Genomic DNA, 23,242 nt, shown 5'->3' with positions numbered 1-23,242 from the left:
CGGCATAGAGTTCCGTCGTCGGGGCTCTATGCCGGAAGAATCCTGATCAGGATTATCCTAATGCATTCTGAATGGAGAGAAATCAGTTCAGGATGCATCAGGATGTCTTCAGTTCCGGACCGGAACGTTTTTTGGCCGGAGAAAATACCGCAGCATGCTGCGCTTTTTGCTCCGGCCAAAAATCCTGAACACTTGCCGCAAGCCCGGATCCGGAATTAATGCCCATTGGAAGGCATTAATCCGGACTTAAGCTAAACGTCGTTTCGGCGCATTGCCGGATCCGACGTTTAGCTTTTTCTGAATGGTTACCATGGTTGCAAGGACGCTAAAGTCCTGGCAGCCATGGTAAAGTGTAGTGGGGAGCAGTATACTTACCGTCCGTGCGGCTCCCCGGGCGCTCCAGAGTGACGTCAGGGCGCCCCACGCGCATGGGTGAAGTGATCACATGGATCACGTCATCCATGCGCATGGGGCGCTCTGACGTCATTCTGGAGCGCCCCAGGAGCCGCACGGACTGTAAGTATACTGCTCCCCCGCTTCCCACTACTACTATGGCAGCCAGGACTTTAATAGCGTCCTGGCTGCCATAGTAACACTGAACGCATTTTGAAGACGGATCCGTCTTCAAATGCTTTCAGTTCACTTGCGTTTTTCCGGATCCGGCGGGCACCTCCGGCAAATGGAGTGCACGACGGATCCGGACAACGCAAGTGTGAAAGAGGCCTAAGTCATCTTCCCTTGGCAGGTCCGGCAGAATGGGGTGTGTGGGGTTTGCCAAACTCACCCCATTCTTGCAGAAACCCTTTAAATGTGCCTCTTTTTGATTTGAGGTATAGATTTGCATTATTACATTTACAATATTGATCCACAAAGTGTTTGGTTACTATCTGGATATCAGTACATAAATAAGCTGATTTTAGATATTGTAAGGTCCAAATTACACTAAATAATGAAGTTGTGGTACCTTAGTAAGGAGCAAATAAGGCTACTTTCACACTAGCGTTAATTTTTTTCCGGTATTAAGATCCGTCATAGGGTCAATTCACTTCAATTTTGTCCCCATTCATTGTCAATGGGGACAAAACGTAACTGAACTGAACGGAATGCTCCAAAATGCATTCGGTTCTCATACCGGAGAGCAAATCGCAGCATGCTGAGGCTTGTTTTTCGTCCTGGGATGCGGAGCAAGACGGATCCGTCATGACCCACAATGCAAGTCAATGGGAACGAATCCGTTTTCTCTGACACAATAGAAAACGGATCCGTCCCCCATTTACTATCAGTGGAGTTCATGACGGATCCGTCCTGGCTATGTTACAGATAATACAACCGGATCCGTTCATAACGGATGCAGATGGTTGTATTATCAGTAACGGAAGCGTTTTTGCCATATCCTGCCGCTCTGTCCCCATTGACTATAATAGGGGCGTTATAGTCAATGGGGACGGAGCGGCAGCCCGGGGGCACACGTGAACTAGCGGCAGGACGCATCCGACAGGCTGTTCACCTGCCGTCACAGCCTGCCGCTAGTGTGAAACTAGCCTTAGTAAATTTATTAATCTACATTTATGCATTAATTCCCCACATCAAAAAGAGGGACACTTGGGAGGCATGGTATTATTTCATGCCATTTGGATTTTTACAAATTTCTACATTTTGATAATTTTTGAGCTACTATGTAAAAGAAAACTATTGTGTACAGATATGGCAGTCCAAGAAGATGGGAGGTATATTAAAGAAACTCGCTTTTTTCTGTTAGTCCCTAGATGAAGCTAATGGCATGGAGGCATCGACATACTGCCCCCTACAGTCAGAGAGGAGCTCTACAGTGCTGGCCTGTAAATGCCTCTAGTATCCAGCGCAGCTATATGTGCCGCTACACCTGACACTTTCCATTTCCCGCACAGAGATTAGTATTCAAGAATACTCTCTACAAAATAGCTATTTTATCTCTAGTCTGTCGCGTAGCCCTTTTAGCGGAGACACGAGAATCCCGGTCTCCAGTAATATGGCGGACGCTGAGGGGAAGTGACGTTCCCGGATGCGTTTCCCCTTTTATCAGCGAGAATAGCTCCAGGAAACGGTTAGCAGCGCTTGCGGAATGGATATTTATACTACCCTCGGCGCTTGCGCACTGGGACGTAATTTTTTCCTACCCCCCCCCCCCCCCCACTGCGCAGGCGCGTAGATCGGATGGATTTTCAGGAGTTAACCGCGCTTGCTCAATGGACCGTAATATTTCCCTACTTCGTCTCTCCGGCGCATGCGCAGTGTCCCGGTGTGCTGATGAACTCCGCAGTTTCCCTATACTGTCCTTTTGCGCATGCGCAGATGGGCAAAACTAAGGACCGCCCCCACACGTCATTTCCGGTGCGACAGGAAGTTCGGTAGGGAAATTTCACGAAATAGGGTAATGTAACGGGACGAGTGGGCTGCAGTTAGGAGGTGTGGGGGTCGGCAATATGGGGGGGAGGCGTTCATCTAATATGACGTGCAGGGATTGTATACCGGCGGCGTCCTGAGGCGGGGGCGCCATGTACCCGGGATATGTGGTGTCACGGGGCGCCTGTGATTGGGTCTATCTGGCTGCAGGCAGGTTACATCCCTGATGCCTCCTGTGTAATATTATGAGGATATGAAGCCTTTTATAAGATTTTAGATGCATCTTTTAACCCTTTGCTGGAAGTGTAGATTTTAGGTATTTTTAATAATGAAGAAAAAGAGAAAATTGGGTCTGAAAAACCTTCATGAGAAGGAGACGGTTGATGATGTTGCTTGTGCCCAGGGGGATCCTAATCATTGTGCCGCTGATCAGAGGAAAGCCCTGAGCTCTCTGAACTACAACAAAAACCTCCTCAAGTATTTGAATGCTGACCGCCATCGGCCGGGCTCGTTCTGCGATCTGGTCGTGGTAGTGGAAGGGAAGGAGTTTCAGGTGCACAAGGTGGTGGTGGCGGTGGGGAGCAGTTATTTTCACGCCAGTCTGAGTAAGAACCCCAGCACCCAGGTGGTGACCCTCGATCATGTCAGTAGTGCTGTTTTCCAACACTTGCTGAACTTTTTGTATACGTCTGAGTTTTTGGTTTTGGAGAATGAGATTAGTGTAGTCTTAGAAGCCGCAAAGTTTCTTGACATCATCGATGCAGTCAAGTTGTTGGCTCCCGAGGACGAACGTTTATCTCTGGTAGAACATGAGTCTCATCCAAAAGTAACGCAGGAGCCGAGTAATAAACTGGAAAACAAGTGTCCGCTGTGCGAGCGGAATTTCTGTTATAAGAAGACACTGGAGAATCACATGGACAGAGCCCATCAGTTTGGGCAAACAGACCTTCTTAAGGATCCGGACTCTTCCACCAGGAAATCAACCCGCCAGAGGAAGTGTCCGGCAAAGTTTGAAGATCAGGAGGACGGAGAAAGTGACAGATCCTCAAGTAGCGAGTCTTACAAAAGTAGTCAGGATGTATCCGATTCTGAAGATTGCAGCAGTGAGATAATTGATGAGGGCAATGAAGTGGAGGAAGGAGACCAGCCAGAGCAGAGAGAGAACGGGGAGGAGGAGGAGGTGGAGGTATCTGACGTGAATCATGGACCAAGTGAGGACCTGGACAATCCTGAAGAAAGGAACGACACTCCGGCTTCTCTTGGGAACTTCCCTGATGGACTCGCCCCTATAGTGCTAGAGAAAAGCAGCAGAAAGAATTTAAAGTGCCCCAAGTGTGATAAAGTCTTTGATCGAGTAGGTACGTGTTCTGCTCCTCATATTATGGTGCTCCTTGTACACGTGTGGAAGGTACAGATTGTAGCAGGCCACGGTGGTCTTCTGACATGTTTATTTCCTAGGTAAATATGAAAGTCATACACGTGTCCACACTGGAGAAAAGCCTTTTGAGTGTGACATCTGCAACATGAGATACTCTACCAAATCCAACCTGACAGTACACCGGAAGAGGCACAACAGCGAGACCGAGATGCCCAGGAAGGACCACAAGTGTCCATTTTGTAGCAAGCTCCATGCAAGCAGGAAGACCCTTGTTAAACATGTCAAAAGGTGAGTCGCATGGATGTTGTAATGGTGGCCATGTTTGAGAGGTCTGTTTCATATCTCTAACATTTCTGTTAAATGTTAGAGCAAAAGGCTTAGTTTGAGAGTTCTACTTTAATGGCCAGTGGTTTAAAGGCTATTGACATCTTTTGGGGGCAGTTTTTATTATTGCATCTTACGCAAACATTTTTTCAATTGGTCTTTATGATCTTGAACCCCTGTCTCTGCAGCCTTGAGATTCTCTAGTCACATGCTCTGATTTTCACTCTTTTCCGTCAGGCAGCTCAGCAGAGGGGTTCCTCATCTCTGACCTCTTAGGCTACTTTCACACTTGCATTGTTGTATGAGATCTTCTGCCGGATATTTTTTTTCTCAATTTAGTCCCCATGCATTCTGAACGGAAAGAGATCCGTTCAAGAGGCATCAGGATGAGTGTTGAATGAACTTGTGCTTTTAAGTTTGGCATACCGGTTTGGGTTATCTAAGAATCCCATTATTGATTCCGCTACCATGGACCATAACGGAATTCTATGACTGCATGCACCATGGAGGCCTATAATAGACATTCCATATTGCATTCAATCAAAATAGAAGGCGGGGGTCAGGCAATGGGAGCAGCACTGTAGTGACAAGCGCTGTCCACTTCAATGGAGATGGTAGTTCTGGCACCAAGTACTGTCGATGGAGCTACACAGAAAACTGAAGTGATGCCCTATCCAGAGGACAGGCTATCACACACACACACAAAAAAAACTTTAAATCTCTGCACTTTGTGAACTTAAAAATGACCTGTCCCCCCTCCTGACCTGTTTTAGTAACTACTTGCATCCCTCTTGTAAAAAGAATTCGGGAGCATCTATTCTTATGGGCCATTCCTGTGTTATTTCTGCACCATCTGACAATATCCAGTCAATGCAGCCAGTATCTGACTGTCCAGGGACACCCCCCCCCCCCCCCCCCCACACCGGTAACAGCCATCTGGAATGTCATTGCAAACTGCTAGTAATTTATTCATAAACTTCTAACTAGGGTTGCACCGGGTATCGAATTACTGCGCAGCCTAGTATCACAGAACATGGCACGTGCTGCTTTCAGCGCACGCCATGTTCCCTCAGCAGCACAGAGGAGAAGGAAGCAGTCTCTCCCTCCCCCCTGTGCCTGTCTGCCACTGAGACCAAAGAGGGGAGGGACTGTGGCCACTGTCACCAATGAAGATAACTCGCCCAATTAATACAGATACATAAGGTGGGTGCCAGCGGCAGAATCGCATAGCCAGCACCCGGACTCTGACAGGGAGCTGCGATCAGCGTCTGTTAAAGGGGTTGTCTCATCATGGACAATCCCCATAGTCCTATAGGTGCGGGTCCCACCGCTGGGAACCGGACATATATCGAGAACAGAGCCCTGCAGGTGAAGGGACGGCGCACTGCGCTGTCGGGGATCTAAAGCAAATGCTAGGATCAAAGGAAAAATTTCAAATAGAATTAATCCTAGAGGTGGACATATAAAACACCTCAAAAAGAGATCGTCGTTAATTTAGTCTACTTTCACACTGGCGTTTTGGTTAACGTTTGTGAGATCCATTTCAGGGCTCTCACAAGCGGTCCAAAACGGATCTGTTTTGTCTTAATGCATTCTGAATGGATAAGGATCCGTTCAGAATGCATCAGTTTGCCTCCGTTCCGCCTCCATTCCGTTTTGGTGTCCACCTGACGATGCGGATGCAAACGGACACAATATGTCACAATAGAAAACGGATCCTTCCCCCATTGACTTTCAATAGTGTTCAAGACGGATCCATTTTGGCAATGTTAAAGATAATACAAACAGATCCGTTCTGAACGGATGCATGCGGTTGTATTATCGGTGCGGATCCGTCTGTGCAGATCCATGACGGATCCGCACCAAAAGCGAGTGTGAAAGTAGCCTAAATTATATTGGGCAATCGGTAAAGTAAGGTAAAGGCGTCTATGCAAAAATATAAATGATTTATTATACAACAACTTAAAATGCAATCAAAGCTTAATCAATAGAAAAAACTCAATAATATGCAATAAGACAGTTATATGCAGTACCCAAAATTCGCCACTAGATGGCTCTAATATGACTACCAGCGTTCCATAACACCTCTCAAACATAAAAATGTAATACAAGCGTCTCAATGACAATTATGAGATATACGCAATAGTGATAAGGACATATGCGAACCCTTGCTCTGCTCAAACTGTGACCAATATCGGGTAGTATTGCTACATAAGTTTTAAATTATCAAGCCTGATATGACAATGGAATGAATATTCCAATCAGAGATCCTCTCTGATATCAATATTAGATCTTTTATTCAGTAATATGCATCTTTAGTGAATAGTGATAATATTGATGTAGTACACGTAACTTTACACATCCGCAATAAAGCGGGAAGTTTCAAAATATCAGGCCAATTCAATCGATACTACACATAATAAAGTTATACATTACCCGAGAGTGCAGTTGGTATGCAGAGTCTAAGGGAAGTCAGCTCTGAAGTACGTTCTGATCATTGGGATTTTTCTCCTGGGGTCTATCCTTTCCTTGTGTCTTCTGTTGCTCCCTGTTGTTGTCCCCCCCCCCCTTTATGTGTGTGTGGTTTATAATCACAAACTTATCAGTTAGACACACCTTCCTAACTTGGAGTTTTCCAATCATTGTCGTTTAGGCGTGTATATATGATAATAACTGTAATGTCACTATCACCCAGAATGCAATTCAGCTGTTGGTGCAATGTTACCTATTCATACCTAGATGGCACTATTGCATAAGCTGCTAGCATCATCACTATTAAGGGTTAACTGTCCAGGTCTGATTTCTCTTACATTCTATACACCTAATATATGAAATTGTAAATCAGAGCTAAGGGATTATTTTTGACACATAAACCACCCAAAACACAGATGTTTGGGTACCGTTTGAGACGTTTCCCAAGCCACTGAATTTATGGTACCGATAAGAATATAATGGACCTTGTACTATCACAGACATGTGTGTCTCCTCTGTTACTCCAACGGTTGATTGATTGTTATTTAAATTACACTATCTTGCTAACAAAGTTTACACTTAAAATTCTTATCATGCTTTAGGAGTGTATGCGTTCCTAGTGAGAAATATATAAGGTAATAGATGCATTGACGTCCTTCATAATATTTAACAACATAGTACAATACATGTGGCCTATTGATTATCTTATACTAAAACTTAATGTTCATTATACATATACATACATCACAGATTAATGGACATTAAACTGTAGGGATAATTAGCACCAGATGTGTCTAGAAAATATCCTTATCTCAGTCATAACTCTATAAGGAGACAAGAATGACTCTTCTCAGACTGGTACATCTACAGAGAAGAAATTATATGAATTGTATCCTCTCCATTAACCTCTTTCGACCTATTTTAAAATACATACACTGGTGAATATAACAAATATGGCCTATTATATATCAAATCCACTATAATTAGGATATTTTGATATAAATTTTATACACCTATGAAAAGGCACAACAGCGCATGGGCAGTCGCCCTCCATTCATTTTCTACGGGTCTGGCGAAAATAGCCAAGCGCTGGCTCGGCTGTTTCCGTTGGCCCCATAGAAATGAATGGGAGAGGGGGCTGCACATGCGCGGTACGCTCCCATTCACTTCTATGGGGAGCTGGCTTGGTGGTGGTGGCTGGACTGGAGTCCTCCAGCCACCACCTTGCAGGGCACCATTCTCGATATAGGTGTGGGTCCCAGCTGTGGTACCCGCACCTATAAGACAATGGGGGCATATCCTCCCCCTGTACAGCTATCTCTGTATACACACTTACACAGAGAGTGCTATCACTGACACCTCTCCCGTGTACAGCTATCAGTGACTGACAGGTACAGTTGCAAGAAAGAATATGTGAACCCTTTGGAATTATATGGATTTCTGCACAAATTGGTCATAAAATGTGATCTGATCTTCATCTAAGTCACAACAATAGGCAATCACAGTCTGCTTAAACTAATAACACACAAAGAATTAAATGTTACCATGTTTTTATTGAACACACCGTGTAAACATTCACAGTGCAGGTGGAAAAAGTATGTGAACCCTTGGATTTAATAACTGGTTGAACCTCCTTTGGCAGCAATAACTTCAACCAAACGTTTCCTGTAGTTGCAGATCAGACGTGCACAACGGTCAGGAGTAATTATTGACCATTCCTCTTTACAGAACGGTTTCAGTTCAGCAATATTCTTGGGATGTCTGGTGTGAATCGCTTTCTTGAGGTCATGCCACAGCATCTCAATCGGGTTGAGGTCAGGACTCTGACTGGGCCACTCCAGAAGGCGTATTTTCTTCTGTTTAAGCCATTCTGTTGTTGATTTACTTCTATGCTTTGGGTCGTTGTCCTGTTGCAACAGCTATCTTCTGTTGAGCTTCAGCTTGTGGACAGATGGCCTTAAGTTCTCCTGCAAAATGTCTTGATAAATTTGGGAATTCATTTTTCCTTCGATGATGGCAATCCGTCCAGGCCCTGACGCAGCAAAGCAGCCCCAGACCATGATGCCCCCACCACCATACTTTACAGTTGGGATGAGGTTTTGATGTTGGTGTGCTGTGCCTCTTTTTCTCAACACAATGTTGTGTGTTTCTTCCAAACAACTCAACTTTGGTTTCATCTGTCCACAGAATATTTTGCCAGTACTGCTGTGGAACATCCAGGTGCTCTTGTGCAAACTGTAAATGTGCAGCAATGTTTTTTTTGGACAGCAGTGGCTTCCTCTGTGGTATCCTCCCATGAAATCCATTCTTGTTTAGTGTTTTACATATTGTATATTTGCTAACAGGGATGTTAGCATATGCCAGAGACTTTTGTAAGTCTTTAGCTGACACTCTAGGATTCTTCTTCACCTCATTGAGCAGTCTGCGCTGTGCTCTTGCAGTCATCTTTACAGGATGGCCACTCCTAGGGAGAGTAGCAGCAGTGCTGAACTTTCTCCATTTATAGACAATTTGTCTTACCGTGGACTGATCAACAGCAAGGCTTTTGGAGATACTTTTATAACCCTTTCCAGCTTTATGCAAGTAACCATTCTTAATCGTAGGTCTTCTGAGAGCTCTTTTGTGTGAGGCATCATTCACATCAGGCAATGCTTCTTGTGAAAAGAAAACCCAGAACTGGTGTGTGTTTTTTAGGGCAGGGCAGCTGTAACCAACACCTCCAATCTCATCTTATTGATTGGACTCCAGTTGGCTGACACCTCACTCCAATTAGCTCTTGGAGATGTCATTAGTCTAGGGGTTCACATACTTTTTCCACCTGCACTGTGAATGTTTACATGGCGTGTTTAATAAAAACATGGTAACATTTAATTCTGTGTGTTATTAGTTTAAGCAGACTGTGATTGTCTATTGTTGTGACTTAGATGAAGATCAGAACACATTTTATGACCAATTTGTGCAGAAATCCATATCTTTCCAAAGAGTTCACATACTTTTTCTTGCAACTGTATCTCTGTATACACACACTTAGGCCCCTTTCACACGGGCAAGTTTTCCACACAGGTGCAATGTGTGATGTGAATGCATTGCACCCACACTAAATCCTGACCCATTCATTTCAAAGGGTCTGTGTACATGAGCGATGTTTTTCCCTCATCACTTTCAGCAGCATGTTCTATATTCTGTGTTTTTCACGCAACGCAGGCCCCATAGAAGTGAATGGGGCTGCGTGAAAATCGCAAGTGCGGATGCAGTGCGATTTTCACGGATGGTTGCTAAGGAGATGATAATAGGTATGAGGTCCATTCATTTTATTTTCCATTATAACATGGTTATAATAAATAACAGGGCTGTGGAGTCGGAGTCGGGGGAAATTTTGGGTACCTGGAGTCGGAGTCGGCAAACAATGCACCGACTCCGACTCCTACTAAATTTAGATTGGAATAAAAAAAAAAGCAAGTTTAAATGTCCCAATTCACAAAAAGTTATAATTAATGACTTCTCTACTGTAAGAATAAAGACCAATGCATGCAGTGCCTCACGTAACCGCAAAACGAACACGTTAAGTGACCGTGAAGAAGCATGCTTTTCATGTGCTAAACTATATGGCACGCAACGCACAATTAGGAGCTGCAATACTTATACTTTCCATAGTGTTGTGTTCTGCTTTTACAGGGAACGCAGCGTTCATGTGTAACCTAGCCTCTCACTGATAAGGGATTAAATAAATATGTTTTTTGCAGGACTAGAGAGTGAGACACTTGTATAAGTGAAGGGAATGGATGGCCAATAGTTCAAGACTGAAGCTGTAAACCATTGGAAAAACTGCTGTCATTTAGCTAAGGCTATAAAAACTAGCTAAGGCTATAAAAACTTGTTGGCTTCCCAGCCTGTAGTCCTGTGGTAGGTTGCGTTTCTTTCCCTCAAGGAATGTATAAAATACATTCGCATATTAATACAGAGGAGTCGGAGTCGGGGAGTCGGAAGTACATAAAACTGAGGAGTCGGAGTCGGAACATTTATCTACCTACTCCACAGCCCTGATAAATAATATCATTCTTTAATACAGAATGCTAAGTAAAATGTCCCTTGAGGATTACCTCATCCACTTGATTGCGCAGCCGTTATCGTCGTCTTTCTTCTTCTTGCAGGACCTGCAAAAGGACCTGCGCTGTCGTCATCGCGCTCACCACATGGGACATTTTACTTCGCATTCTGTATTAAAGAATGCTATTATTTATTATAACCAGGTTATAATGGAAAATAATTAAAGAGGACGTTTCTCTAGAATAAAAAATGTAAACTAAGCATACAGACATGGAGAGCGGTGCCCAGGGATCCCCCTGCACTTACTATTATCCCTGGGCGCCGCTCCGTTCTCCCGGTATAGGCTCCAGTATCTTCATATGTTCTGCTCCACCCAGTTGAGCCTGTCGGCGTCTCTTTCTCCCATGCTGTAGCGCTGGCCAATCGCAGCGCTCAGCTCATAGCCTGAGAGAAAAAGTGAAAGGTCCTCTTTAAATCTACAGAACACCGAATCTAAACCCGAACTTCAGTGAAGAAGTCGTGGTACCACATTTAGTTTTTTATCACGCGCGTGCAAAACACATTAAAACACTTTGCACTCGTGCGGAAAAAACTGAACAACGCAATCGCAGTCAAAACTGACTGAAATTGCGTGCACACTCACGCGGGTTTTCCGCAATGCACTCGCAACGCATCCGGACAAAATCCGTGATGCCCATGTGCAAGGTGCCTTACATAGAGAGCACTATCAATAAATGATAACGTCTCCCCTGTACAGCTATCAGTGACTGACGGCTATCTCTGTATACACACTTACACAGGGAATGCTATCAATCACTGATAACACCTCCCCTGTACAGCTGATCTCAGAGCAGATTGCACTGCATTTCCTGGTGACAGGTTCTCATTAAAGTGAATGTACACTTCATGGTATACATTTGAATTGAATGCTGTTTTCAGGTATTAAGACATATACCTCGGACGGAAGCTCCACGATGCAAACCCAGCCTTAGAATGGTGGACCTCATTTACCTCTGCTCTCTTTAGAGGGGTTTTCTGAGACATTATAAGGCTACTTTCACTCTAGTGTTCAGAGAGGATCCGTCTGGTGTCTGCACAGATGGATCCGCTCCTATAATGCAGACGTTTGGATCCTTTCCGAACGGATCCGTCTGCATTATAGTTTGAAAGTAGTTCAGACGGATCCGTCCAGACTTTACATTGAAAGTCAATGGGGACTGATCCGTTTGAAAATTGAGCCATATTGTGTCATCTTCAAATGGATCCGTCCCCATTGACCCACATTGTAAGTCTGGACGGATCCGTTTGCCTCCGCACGGCCAGGCGGACACCAGAACGCTGCAAGCAGCGTTCAGGTGTCCGCTTGCTGAGCGGAGGCTGAATGCTGCCAGACTGATGCATTCTGAGCGGATCCGCATCCACTCAGAATGCATTGGGGCCGTACGGATGCGTTCGGGGCCGCTTGTGAGAGCCTTCAAATGGAACTCCCAAGCGGAGCCCCAAACGCTAGTGTGAAAGTAGCCTAACTAGTGACCTATCCTCAGGGTAGGTCATCAGTATTAACATCTCGGAAAACCACTTTCATATTTTTCATAGTTATCATCTTAATATTAAATTAACTTCTTGTCCATGTCATCCAGTTGGCACAGCTTTCACTTCAGTACAACACAGGTTCTTATGGGTGACGAGTCTGCTTAGTCTCTAAGACGTTTTTATTGTCTTATTTTATAGGTTCCATGCTGAAAATGCTCAAGAATTTCTCACTATCAAAAGAATAAAGAGTGATGGATGGAAATGTGATGTAAGTGTATTGATTAATGAGATCCTATGTGATAAGTCGGAAATATATTATAAATTCAGTTCATGAGTCGTGAGATACAAACATGTAGGGCAGGTTTTGTTGAGAAGGAAGCGTTCCATCCCGATATTGGCTGCTCGTTCAGTGAAGGAGAACTCTGTATTTACATGCCGCAATCTCCTTCACAGTATAGTGATCCCTTGTGCCCATACAGAATTATTGTTTCTGGGCATCAGATCGCTGTTTAGACAGCAAGATCTGATTTACTAATAGTGTCACACTTAGCATCTAAAAATACAAATCACGGTCTCTGTATTGGACAAATTTACTTGGACCTTCATAAATTTGGAGTATCGTAAATCCTGCACCAGATTTGCTTTAGAATTCGGTCTGTACGCTAAAATGTTGACTGTAACATTCCCCAGAAAGTAGCCGGTAGCTGGTGTAGACTTCAGTATCTGGCCCACGGCAGGGCAGATGTGCACTCAATATAGTAAGTGGCATCTGCCTGTTAATACATTAGGCGCATCTCACGCCAGTGCAGAGAGATGAAGACTGGCGTGTGGGTTCACCAGTCTTGATATATCACCCACAATGTGTCTAAATGTGGTTCAAAGCATATATGGCAGTTTTTTGGCACATTTTAACTTGGTACGTTTCCCCCACTGTGGTAGTGACATGAGCACTAGTAAGAGGATGGGTTCTGTGACATGTGCTGGGGTACTAGGTTTGAAGCTGGGTTTCCTCCCACGCTGCAAAGACATACCGATAGGGAAATTAGATTGTCAGCTCTATCGGGGACAGAGAATGATGATGAGGTCTGTAATGCGGAATATGTCAGCGCTATATAAGTGAGTAAAATACTAATAAATGAAATCTGCAGGAACTGATTGCTGACAGTATGTTTCGAAGGAACAGCTATGAATGTGCACATATGATGTCTTGTACAAATAGTCTCATCACTGTGATAAAACCGTTTTCCGTTGCACATCTCTACTGTTTGGCGTTACTTACCTGCGGATGTTCTTTATGTTGCCGTCTTTCTCTCTTTAGATCTGCAATAAATCTTTCACGCGGCGGCCCCATTTACAGGAGCACATGATTCTCCATTCACAGGACAAGCCGTTTAAATGCACTTATTGTGAGGAACAGTTTAAATCGCGCTTTAAAAGGTTGAAGCATCAAGAGAAATATCACCTGGGTATGAAGGTTTTATGTTTTACACTGACAGTAGGTTCTGATGCCACCGTCTCTGTGCACATGGGGTCATGAAAGGGCCCTTCATGGGACTAGAACAGCCTGTTGCTCTGATGTGTCTTCTCCCAAAAGGTGACACATCCTTACATCTGAAGCAGTGACACTTTTCTGTCTTGAGGTTAATTCACACTGCACTTACAGCATGCTATTCCAGTGTATGCCAGTGAATCGCCATACAGTGTCATACTTTGCCCATTGCCTCCAAGTGTAGCACACGGTATACTGTTTTTGCAGGATGCCTCTGTATAGAATAGCGAAACAAACTGCGCTATTCCATACAGATGAAAAAGGCATACCTACATATACCAGCCAAATAGGCTTCCACTGGGTGAATGGGGACTAAATGTAATAACACCTTTCACTTAGCAATTAGTTGCTTCATTTTGGAGAAAAGTTCTTTTAATCCATATGCAAATGAGTATTTAAAGGGATATTCAGGTTTCACACTATTGATGGTCTATCCCTCACCACCATGGATCGACTGTGTTTGAAGGGGCTGCAGCGCTCGTGTGAGCTCTGCATCCTCTTCAGTGTTTACCTTACAGCTTCATTTTCCGTTCAGAGTCTTAGCAGACTCCTCTCCTGCTCGCCATCCCTTCACTAACTCTCAATTCACTGCTCTAATCTGTGACCTATCAACACGGGCTGCCTGTTCACTGAAGAATAAGATAACTTAGAGGTCTGTGGAGAGGGAAGGGAGGGGCTGCTGGTTATGTAAGTGATTTACTGTCTTATTTAACTTCTGGGTTCCCATCTAAACTGCTTCGTTCTGGATAATGACCTGGATTACTGCTTCTGAGGTTGTGCTACAGAGTTATAGAGCAGAATCCCTAGTTTCTCCATATGTATTGTATCCAGTGACTAGCTAAGCAGACATACCAAGACAGGAAGTGGGGAGCAGCACCGGGGGATCGGAGTGGTGAATGACACTTTTTGTTTTAACAATTTCTGTCTGCATGTCTCCAGAAAATCCCTTTCATCTGGAAACATAAAAAATCTGTATATTCAGTATCGTTGCATCTACACGATGCATGTCTGCCTAGGAAAGTGGGATCAATAAATGACATTTACACAATCTCATGGGTTTTATTTGGCTTTCAGGACCTTTCCCTTGTGATATTTGTGGACGGCAGTTTAATGACTCTGGGAATCTAAAGCGCCACATTGAGTACACACATGGAGGAAAGAGGAAATGGACCTGCTTCATCTGTGGAAAATCGGTAAGAGAAAGGTAAGGAATGTGGGGAGCGTAGGTCAGCAACGGATTTTACTTATTTATACACTACAATGCCCAATATACATTATATGTGAAATCCCTTAAATTAAAAAAAATAGGTGATTAGGTTACAAAAAATAGGAAAAAGAAAAGCATTTCTAAAAACGTCAAGAAAGAAGTGCCACTTCATGTGCAAGTTAATGCCTAAGGCTGCCTGCACATGGCGTGGAAAAACCGCAGTGTAATACAAATCTCATGTACACTTGGCCTGCCATGCAGATTTTAAAATCTGCAGCATGTCAATGGTTTGTGCTTTTTAAATGGAAGGGTGAGATCTACTGCAAAAACTCATAAAATCAGCAAGTAACACGTGGATTTGGTGCAGGTAGCCTAAAAGTTTTGAAAGTGTTTGTAGGCATCCTTTAGCTGACTTTTGTTCTTTTTCACTAGAACAACATTAAAGGAGCATCTAAGAATTCACAGCGGGGAAAAGCCACACCTTTGCAGTATTTGTGGGCAGAATTTCCGACATGGCAGCTCATACAGGTATTAAATTGTTTAGCCAGTGCAAGGTAATTAAGAATTTCACTGTTGAAACTATAAGGCCGTGTTCACATGTCCATGACAAATCCTGACAGAATCTGCTGACACCCCACAGTTAGAGGGGTTGCCTGGCCTAGAAGTTGACAACCTCAACGGTCCTAAACTGTGCCGAATATAACACCTTCAAGACGTGGCAATTTAGAGTTTTCGTTTTTTACTCCCTGCCTTCCTAGAGCCATAACATTTTTATTTTTATCGCCATATGCTGACCCCCATAACTTATTTTTTTTATAGTTATGTTTACAGAGCTGTGCGAGGGCTCATTTTTGCAGGGTCATCTGTACTTTTCAGTGATATGATTTTGGGGTGTGTATAACTTTGATCACTTTTTATTCACTTTTGTAGGGAGGTTAAATGACGAAAAATGGCAATTTTTTTACGTATAGGATAAATATTTTTAATAGTATTACACTCACCACAGGATCAGGAAATGGTCTGGTCTCATGACTGATGCGGCCAATCACAGGCCTCAATTCTTACATCTGCTTGAACGGTATGTCACTGCTCGGAACCTGCTAGTGAAGTTCCGTCATAGGGCGTAACTGTTAAGGCCAGTGACATTTCTTTTATATAGAAGCTAGCCTAAAACCGTGTCCCTGTTTCGTAGACTCCATCTTCGTGTCCATCATGATGATAAACGCTACGAGTGTGATGAATGTGGGAAGACGTTCATACGCCATGATCACCTTACTAAACACAAAAAGATCCACTCTGGTAAGGTGACGGTCACCATGATTTAATCTGTTCATTGTTAATGACTTATACAGTCCATAAAATTCTAACAGTATAGTAGGCATATATGAAATAATATGCAGATAATCCATAGTAGCTACTTGCCAAAAATGGTATGTGACTTTACATATTGGTATTCCAATATTATAAATGTCCTATTTACTGTGGCCTAGACAGCTTGCTGGATCTCCTTAAAGAGATCAGTCCTATATGGAGACTTACTGGAAGTGCTCCATGGTATAAAGACTTATTGGCAATTGTCCATGGGAAAGGAATATGCAAAGAAGTATCTCCCAAGAAAGAGAACCATCTTGTTAGCGCCACCTTGTGGAAGTGTCTCCCTTTGAGTCAAAATCTGACTTTTTAAGAAGCATTTTCCTTTGTCATATTCCAAGGCTTTTTAAAAAGCTTGATTTTGACTCCTAGGGAGCCTCTTCCACAAGGTGGCGCTAGCGAGATGGTTCTTTTCCTTGGGAGATACTACTTTGCGCATTACTATGATCTATGTAAGTTTGGATCTATGTATTATATGTATGTATGTAACTAGATGTAAGGAATGGTAAAGCGCACAAAGGATGAGTATTTATTTGTTCCCATGCATTTGCTTTATCTGTCCGAAGGAGAGAAAGCTCACCAGTGTGAAGAATGTGGGAAATGTTTTGGCCGGCGTGACCATCTGACGGTACATTATAAAAGCGTTCATCTAGGAGAGAAGGTTTGGCAGAAGTAAGTCTGCTGTAAATGGCATGCTTTGTATAGTTCACTGTGATTGTAGCATATAGCTGTGCAATATATAGTATGCCTATAGATGAATATGTCTGATATTAAAGGATAACTGTCACATTTAGACCCTAATTTCAATTTTCATATATGTAGTTACTAATAACATGATATTCCAGAATCGGTTACTATTAGACTGACTTACCCTATATTTAATAAGATTCAGCCCTTAGCAACCAGTCTGTATAAAACTGCAATTTGACTATTCAGTTAAGATGGCCGCCACTGCCCTCACCTTGAGGCTAATCCCGCCTGCCCTCACTACCCACAATGCATTGAGCTCCTCACATGCACTAGCCAGTAACAATAGCCCCCCAAAAGTGTCAGTAACCAGAGCCCTCCCCCCCTAAAGGGTTAATCTCTTGCAGCACAAACGGGTCCTCTTACCACATGTTGCTTTCATTTATACACTGAGCAGATGGCAGATCTCCCTTCCCTGGTCTGCGCTGCTCCAGCTCTGCATTCTCCAGCTCTGCTGAGTGAGGGAGCGTCTGCCAAGCGCAGGGACAGAGAGAAGTGCAGACAGCCCAGGCACTGTTATCAGCTGCTGGGGAGGACCAGGCTTTAATCATTTCCTTACAGTCCCTGGCTGTCAGTAATGTGAGCCTGCACGCTGCGTGCTCCGTCCTTCAACAGATAGACAGACCATGCCTAGCAACCCTACTTTAAGCACAGGTAAAAGTAGGCAGTACAGGGAACAAAAATGTGAAATTAAGGGGTAATTGAATACACAGTGAAAAGTTGAAATAGGGCCACCAAGGTGATACAAAAAAAATAAATAAATATAGGACAGTTATCCTTTAAAGAACAGCGCACTTCTTTCCCTGACTTCTAAATGTTTTGGTATAGAGGGTGACCAAACCAAATGTGGACTGTTATGCCAGTGGCCAGTGCACTTATATAGTAGTGAAGACAATTGGACAGAATCCCATTCACACTATGCAGCAATGATTTTAGAGTCTACTTCTTTTTTTTTAAAAGCACTACCTGCCCCGGGGTATTTGTGGCAGGAAAATGCCTTGATTTGTGGTTTTATCAGCAGTGACCCAAGTGGCACATGGACATTACACAGGATTCTTGCTATTTTCTTAATGGGTCGATGCTCTCTAGTGCCCCCCACTGTGAACATCGTAAAATGCCACCCTCTGCTTAGTTCATAAGAAGATAGTCAGCGCATCGTAGATTGCCCAGCTTGTCTCACTAGGGGATATCCTAAAATCATGAACTCTTTGGGTACTCGAGGACTGGACAGCCACCATCTAAGCTATATATACAGCTCAGCCATAGTGATTGTCTAGACAGGCGCCAAATTTATTACAGTGGCTCAGGCTGGATGATAAATTGGTGCAGAGATGGGCACTTTTGTATAATTTTAGCTGAAAACTAGGACACACTTAAGGTCTCACTATATCTGATTCTATTAATATGTAACACAGTGTATAATAAAATACATCAAGGGTGGTACAAAACCGTATAGGGGGATATCATGCTGTCTATTCCCCTTGTAATACATAAAAAATAACATCATGTGCCATGACCGGATCCTGGGACTGAAGCGCCTGCAGCGCTGGTTTAGCACTACAGCCACTTCACTTTTAGTGAATGGAGCCATACTGCACTTCCCAGAGGCCAGCCGTACTGCTTTGTAGAGAAAGCTTAAGAGGGGTCACAACTATATTGGTACTGTGGATCCTAGAGATTGGAACCTACCAATCGCAAAATGATTGGATAGCATACTGATGGGAATAATCATTTAAAAGGGTCATCCCAACTGGACATTTATGACATGGCAGTAGCATATGCCCCAAGTGTCCTATAGGTGCGGGTGCCACCTCTGAACATGCTTCTGTCTCAAAGATGGGTCGTCACCATGAATGGTTAACACGATGTCCTTGCGCATTATCCTCTACACTGCTATGGGACTTCTAAAACTAGCTGAGTTTGCTGTGTTAGGCTATATTCTGAATTCCCATAGCAATGAATGGAAAGGACACCACGTGTGCTCGGCTAACCTGCTACTCATTATTATGGGATTCCCAAAAATAGCCAAACTAGCTCTTGGTTATTTTCAGAAGTCCCATAGCCGTGAATAGAAAAAGCTGTGCATTCTCTTCTCCATTCATGGCGCGCCCTATTCTTGAGATAGGAGCGGGTCTCTGAGGTGGGACTTGCATCTATCAGTCATTTACAGTATATCGTATCAATATGCCATAATTATCTAGATGACAATACCCCTTTAAGATTTATTGGAGTTATGTCTTCTGACGTATTTTTCCTTAGTTTATCAAAATTTTCATGGCCATTAGTTTTTCTTTTATTTGGTTTATTTTTTTTTTTATTATTATTATAAAATTCTTATTTATTATATAGAGGCATATCCTGCTCTTTCCTTTTAGTTTTTAGTTTTTTTTTTTACTTGTGTTATTGGTTTGTGGTGGGTGGGTTGAGGTAATGGGAAAACAAATTCTATGATGGATTTTGAAATAAAAAATTGTGTTCTAAAACATTTTTTTTCTGTCAACATATCTGGTATGGGATATCAGGATGGGTTTGTTATTTGTCTTATTTTTTGACAGAGGGGTGGCAATTCTGACTTTTTTTTTATTTATTTTTTATGCCATACGTTATTTATATTTCTTACTTTGGAATTGCAGTGGTATCATATGGGTTTTTTTTTAAAACAGTTTTTAAAACTAAAATAAATTTTTTAAATATTGTTTTCCTTTTTTTTATTTTTTTTTATTGATCTTAATTTCACTTTTTACCAGTTAGAAAAAGTTATCCCCTATCCACCGCGTAGGAATGAGATTGGTGGAGGTTTGACCACTGGGACCCCCATTGATCATAAGCCTTATACCCCTGAAATATAGTAGTAGTCAAGCATGTGTTCTGCCACTCCACTCCTCTTTGTCGGCCATCTCTAGCTGTTTCATGGAGAAAGGCTTAAAGGCGTTGTCCACTTTTTACTATTGATGACCTATCCACAGGATAGGTCATTAATATTGGATCGGCGGGATTTTCCTAGTTTTAATGAAGGAAAATATAGATTTTATGAAAGACAGGAGACGAACATTATGCTTCCTAAGAGCTTTCTTTTTACTCCCAGCAGCAAATAGTTAACAACATAAAACAGAAAAAATTATTTACAAGATATGTAAATCTGTGTTCAGGAACAGCCATCAACAGGCAGCGTAGGTCATATAAGGTTTAACCCATCATAATAACGTCCTTCTTTCTTGATGAGATGGTGAAGGGTAACGGGAAGTATGAAGACGTAAACATCCATCGTAATAACAGTGGTTGGAGGTTGAAGTAGAATTCGATGACTCGCTGAGAAAGCAGTCCTGAAGATAATAGATGTTTTAAACTAATAGGAAAGAGACAAAATAAGAACAAGGGTCGGGTCAACGGGGTGGGATAATGTTAGTCTCCTGTCTTTCATAAAATCTATATTTTCCTTCATTAAAACTAGGAAAATCTTCAATTTTAAATCTATCAAGACAGGAGACTCCATTATGCAAATTCAAAGCTTATTCTCTATAATATGACTGTAAAAAAAAGTTATCAATACCTAACTAATGGTTACTAAATAATACTATGGAAACGTGAGATTCCGGTTGGAAATAAAAGGTTTTAAATGTTGATTCAGAGGTCCAGTTGGCCGCTTTTAGAATGTCTGATAGGGAACCTCCGGCTTGTCTAACTTCAGCGGACATGGCTCCTCTAGTGGAATGTGCTCCAAAAAGAGAAGTGTCCACCCCAGCTAAGGACATAGTTTGAGAGACCCATCTAGCTAAGGTTGCCGGTGACACTGGTAAATGGGGTCTGCAATATGAAATGAGGAGTTGGGATACCGATGGATTCCTGAGAGGTAAAGTTTTACGTTCGTAGGATTGTAGACACCTAACCACACAAAGTAGAGGGCTAGAAAACAGACAATAGAAAACTGAACTCCTTGTCGTAAGAATTGTCTATGAGATATGTCTAATGAATGGACATCTGAAACCCGTTTAAAAAATATTAGACATAATAGCATGGCTAATTTAAAGGATAACAACTTCAAAGGGAGGAGATCATTATCTTTCCAAGCTAAAAATAAGTTTAGTACCAGGTTGACGTCCCAAGTAGAGTTATATTTGGGAACGGGAGGTCTTCGAAATCTAATGCCCTTCATTAGTTTGCAAACTAAAGGGTGTTTGCCTATTGGTAAAGCCTGGAGAGGTGGATGATAAAAAGAGATGGCTGATCGGTAGACATTAATAGTTCTATATGCCTTCCCTGCGTCAAAAGAATCGGACAGGAAATTTATAATATGATTTAGAGATGAATACGGGATCCAATGTCCATTGACTGCACCAATCAGACCAAATCTTCCAGAAGAAGATCGGGTGCCTGGAGCCCAGGAGTCAGAGAGGATGTTTCTAGCTGACTGTGAAAATTTGCAATCAAGTCTTGTTGGCCTGAAATGAACCAGGCTATTGGCGATAATAGATCCGATAGAATCAGAGGGTGTTGCTGTCTGGTCGGATCTAGAAGGATTCGTGGATAATCTATTGTCATTGCCAGAACTTGGGGAAACCGGGTTTGAGTTGTCTAGAGTGGGGTTATTAATACTAGAGTTGCTTGTTGAGACATGGTTAGGAGAAGAGTCCTTGGGATGAGATTGGAGGGAAAGCGTAAAGGATTTCTGTGGGCAACAACTGTGATAGAGTGTCGGTGCCTAGAGATTCTGGATCGGGGGGCGCCAACTGAAAAACCGAGGAAGTTGATGGTTGAGTCGAGAAGCAAAAAGGTCTAAATATATTGGACCCAAAAGGAAATTGATCTGATGGAAGATAGTGGGCTCTAATCTCCAGTCGCTGGAGTCTGGAATTCCCGATTTCTTTCGATCTGCAATGGTATTGCACAAACCCGGAAGGTACTCTGCCTTCAAAATGATATGTTTGTCTAGGCAGAAATGCCAAAAATCTTTGGCAATATTGGCTAGAGTCTCCGATGTGGTTTCTCCCAAACGGTTGATGTACTGTACTGCCGCTATATTGTACATCCGAAGAAGGACACAACAATGGTATTTGTGCTTCGTGAAGCTTTTGAGGGCAAAAGATCCTGCCAAGAGCTCTAGGCAATTAATGTGAAGGAAAGTTTCTTCTGCGGACGCCAACCCAATTGACTGGCGTCTGACTCAATAATTATATTTGGTACAGAAGCGAAATGGTTTTCCCGTTCCAGTCTTGGATATGTTGCAGCCACCAAAGGAGTTCTTCCCTGGTATGCAGGGTTATAATTACTTTGTCTGAATAACCTAACCCCTCCCTCAAATGTTGAGCTTTCAAGCGTTGGAGAGCTCTGTAGTGTAGGAGAGCAGGAAAGTAGACCCACAATCCGAGCAATGGTTCGGAGAGACACTAAGTTGTTGAGGACGGACGGAATTTCTTTTCTAATTGTCTTCAATTTCCTGGATGGAAGACTCAGAGTAGCAGATTGAGTATCGACTAGAAACCCCAAAAATTCCATCTGTCTCGATGGGGTTGATCAAAATCCACAGGTTGATTAAGAGAGTTAAAGTCCAGTGGATGTGAAGGAGAATTAATGAATGAGACTGAGCCATGATGAGGATGTCTAGATAAATGATGAGATGTACACCTCGAGTCCGAAGGATTGCTACCACTGGTTTTAATAGTTTCGTGAAACACCATAGAGCGGAAGACAGTCCGAACGGTAGGCTGGTGAATTGGTATTTGTGACCTTCCCATAGAAATTTGGAGCTATGGTTGAGACATGGGGTGCATAGGCACCGTGAGGTAGGCATCTTTCAGGTCTGTTTTTGCGAGCCAATCTTTTTGTAAGAGTAGATCCCTCAGTAAATGGATAATTTCCATTTTGAAGTGTCTGTAGCAGACAGAGTTGTTGAGGGTCTTCAGGTTGATGACAGGTCTGTGGTCGCCATCCCTCTTTTTTTTTTTTTTACTAAGAGGTTGCTCAGGAAAACCAGTGATTTTACGGGTATTTCGATTAATGCGCCCTTGGAACATAGTTCCTTGATTTCCAATTGTATCAGACCCTGATCTGTCTGAGAGAATATTATAGTATGGGGTAGTTGTGTTTGTATTGGTTGACAGACAAAATCGATTTGATAACCTCTGAGTGTTCAGTATCCATGCGTCTGTTGAGATCATAGCCCAGACGTGGATAAAATGTTTTATTCGACCTCCCAAGGGAATGTGGGAAGAATATGGAAGAAGATTCCTTACCT

At 42.9% G+C, this 23,242-nt stretch overlaps 1 protein-coding gene across 1 annotated transcript in view; it reads left to right on the top strand.

Annotated features, from left to right (window-relative positions):
* Positions 1-2,425: 2,425 nt before the first annotated feature.
* ZBTB41 (zinc finger and BTB domain containing 41) overlaps positions 2,426-23,242 on the top strand; it is a 34,021-nt gene continuing 13,204 nt past the window's right edge. The window contains exons 1-8 of the mRNA XM_040407566.1: positions 2,426-3,740; positions 3,841-4,048; positions 12,335-12,404; positions 13,455-13,602; positions 14,760-14,889; positions 15,325-15,420; positions 16,085-16,191; positions 16,830-16,935. Coding sequence (XP_040263500.1) covers positions 2,711-3,740; positions 3,841-4,048; positions 12,335-12,404; positions 13,455-13,602; positions 14,760-14,889; positions 15,325-15,420; positions 16,085-16,191; positions 16,830-16,935 — 1,895 coding nt within the window. The 5' untranslated portion in view covers positions 2,426-2,710. The remainder of the gene's footprint in view (positions 3,741-3,840; positions 4,049-12,334; positions 12,405-13,454; positions 13,603-14,759; positions 14,890-15,324; positions 15,421-16,084; positions 16,192-16,829; positions 16,936-23,242) is intronic.

Source organism: Bufo bufo, chromosome 9 (genome assembly GCF_905171765.1).
Source record: "Bufo bufo chromosome 9, aBufBuf1.1, whole genome shotgun sequence".
Lineage (NCBI taxonomy): Eukaryota > Metazoa > Chordata > Amphibia > Anura > Bufonidae > Bufo > Bufo bufo.
This window is presented reverse-complemented; position numbering and strand designations above follow the sequence as displayed.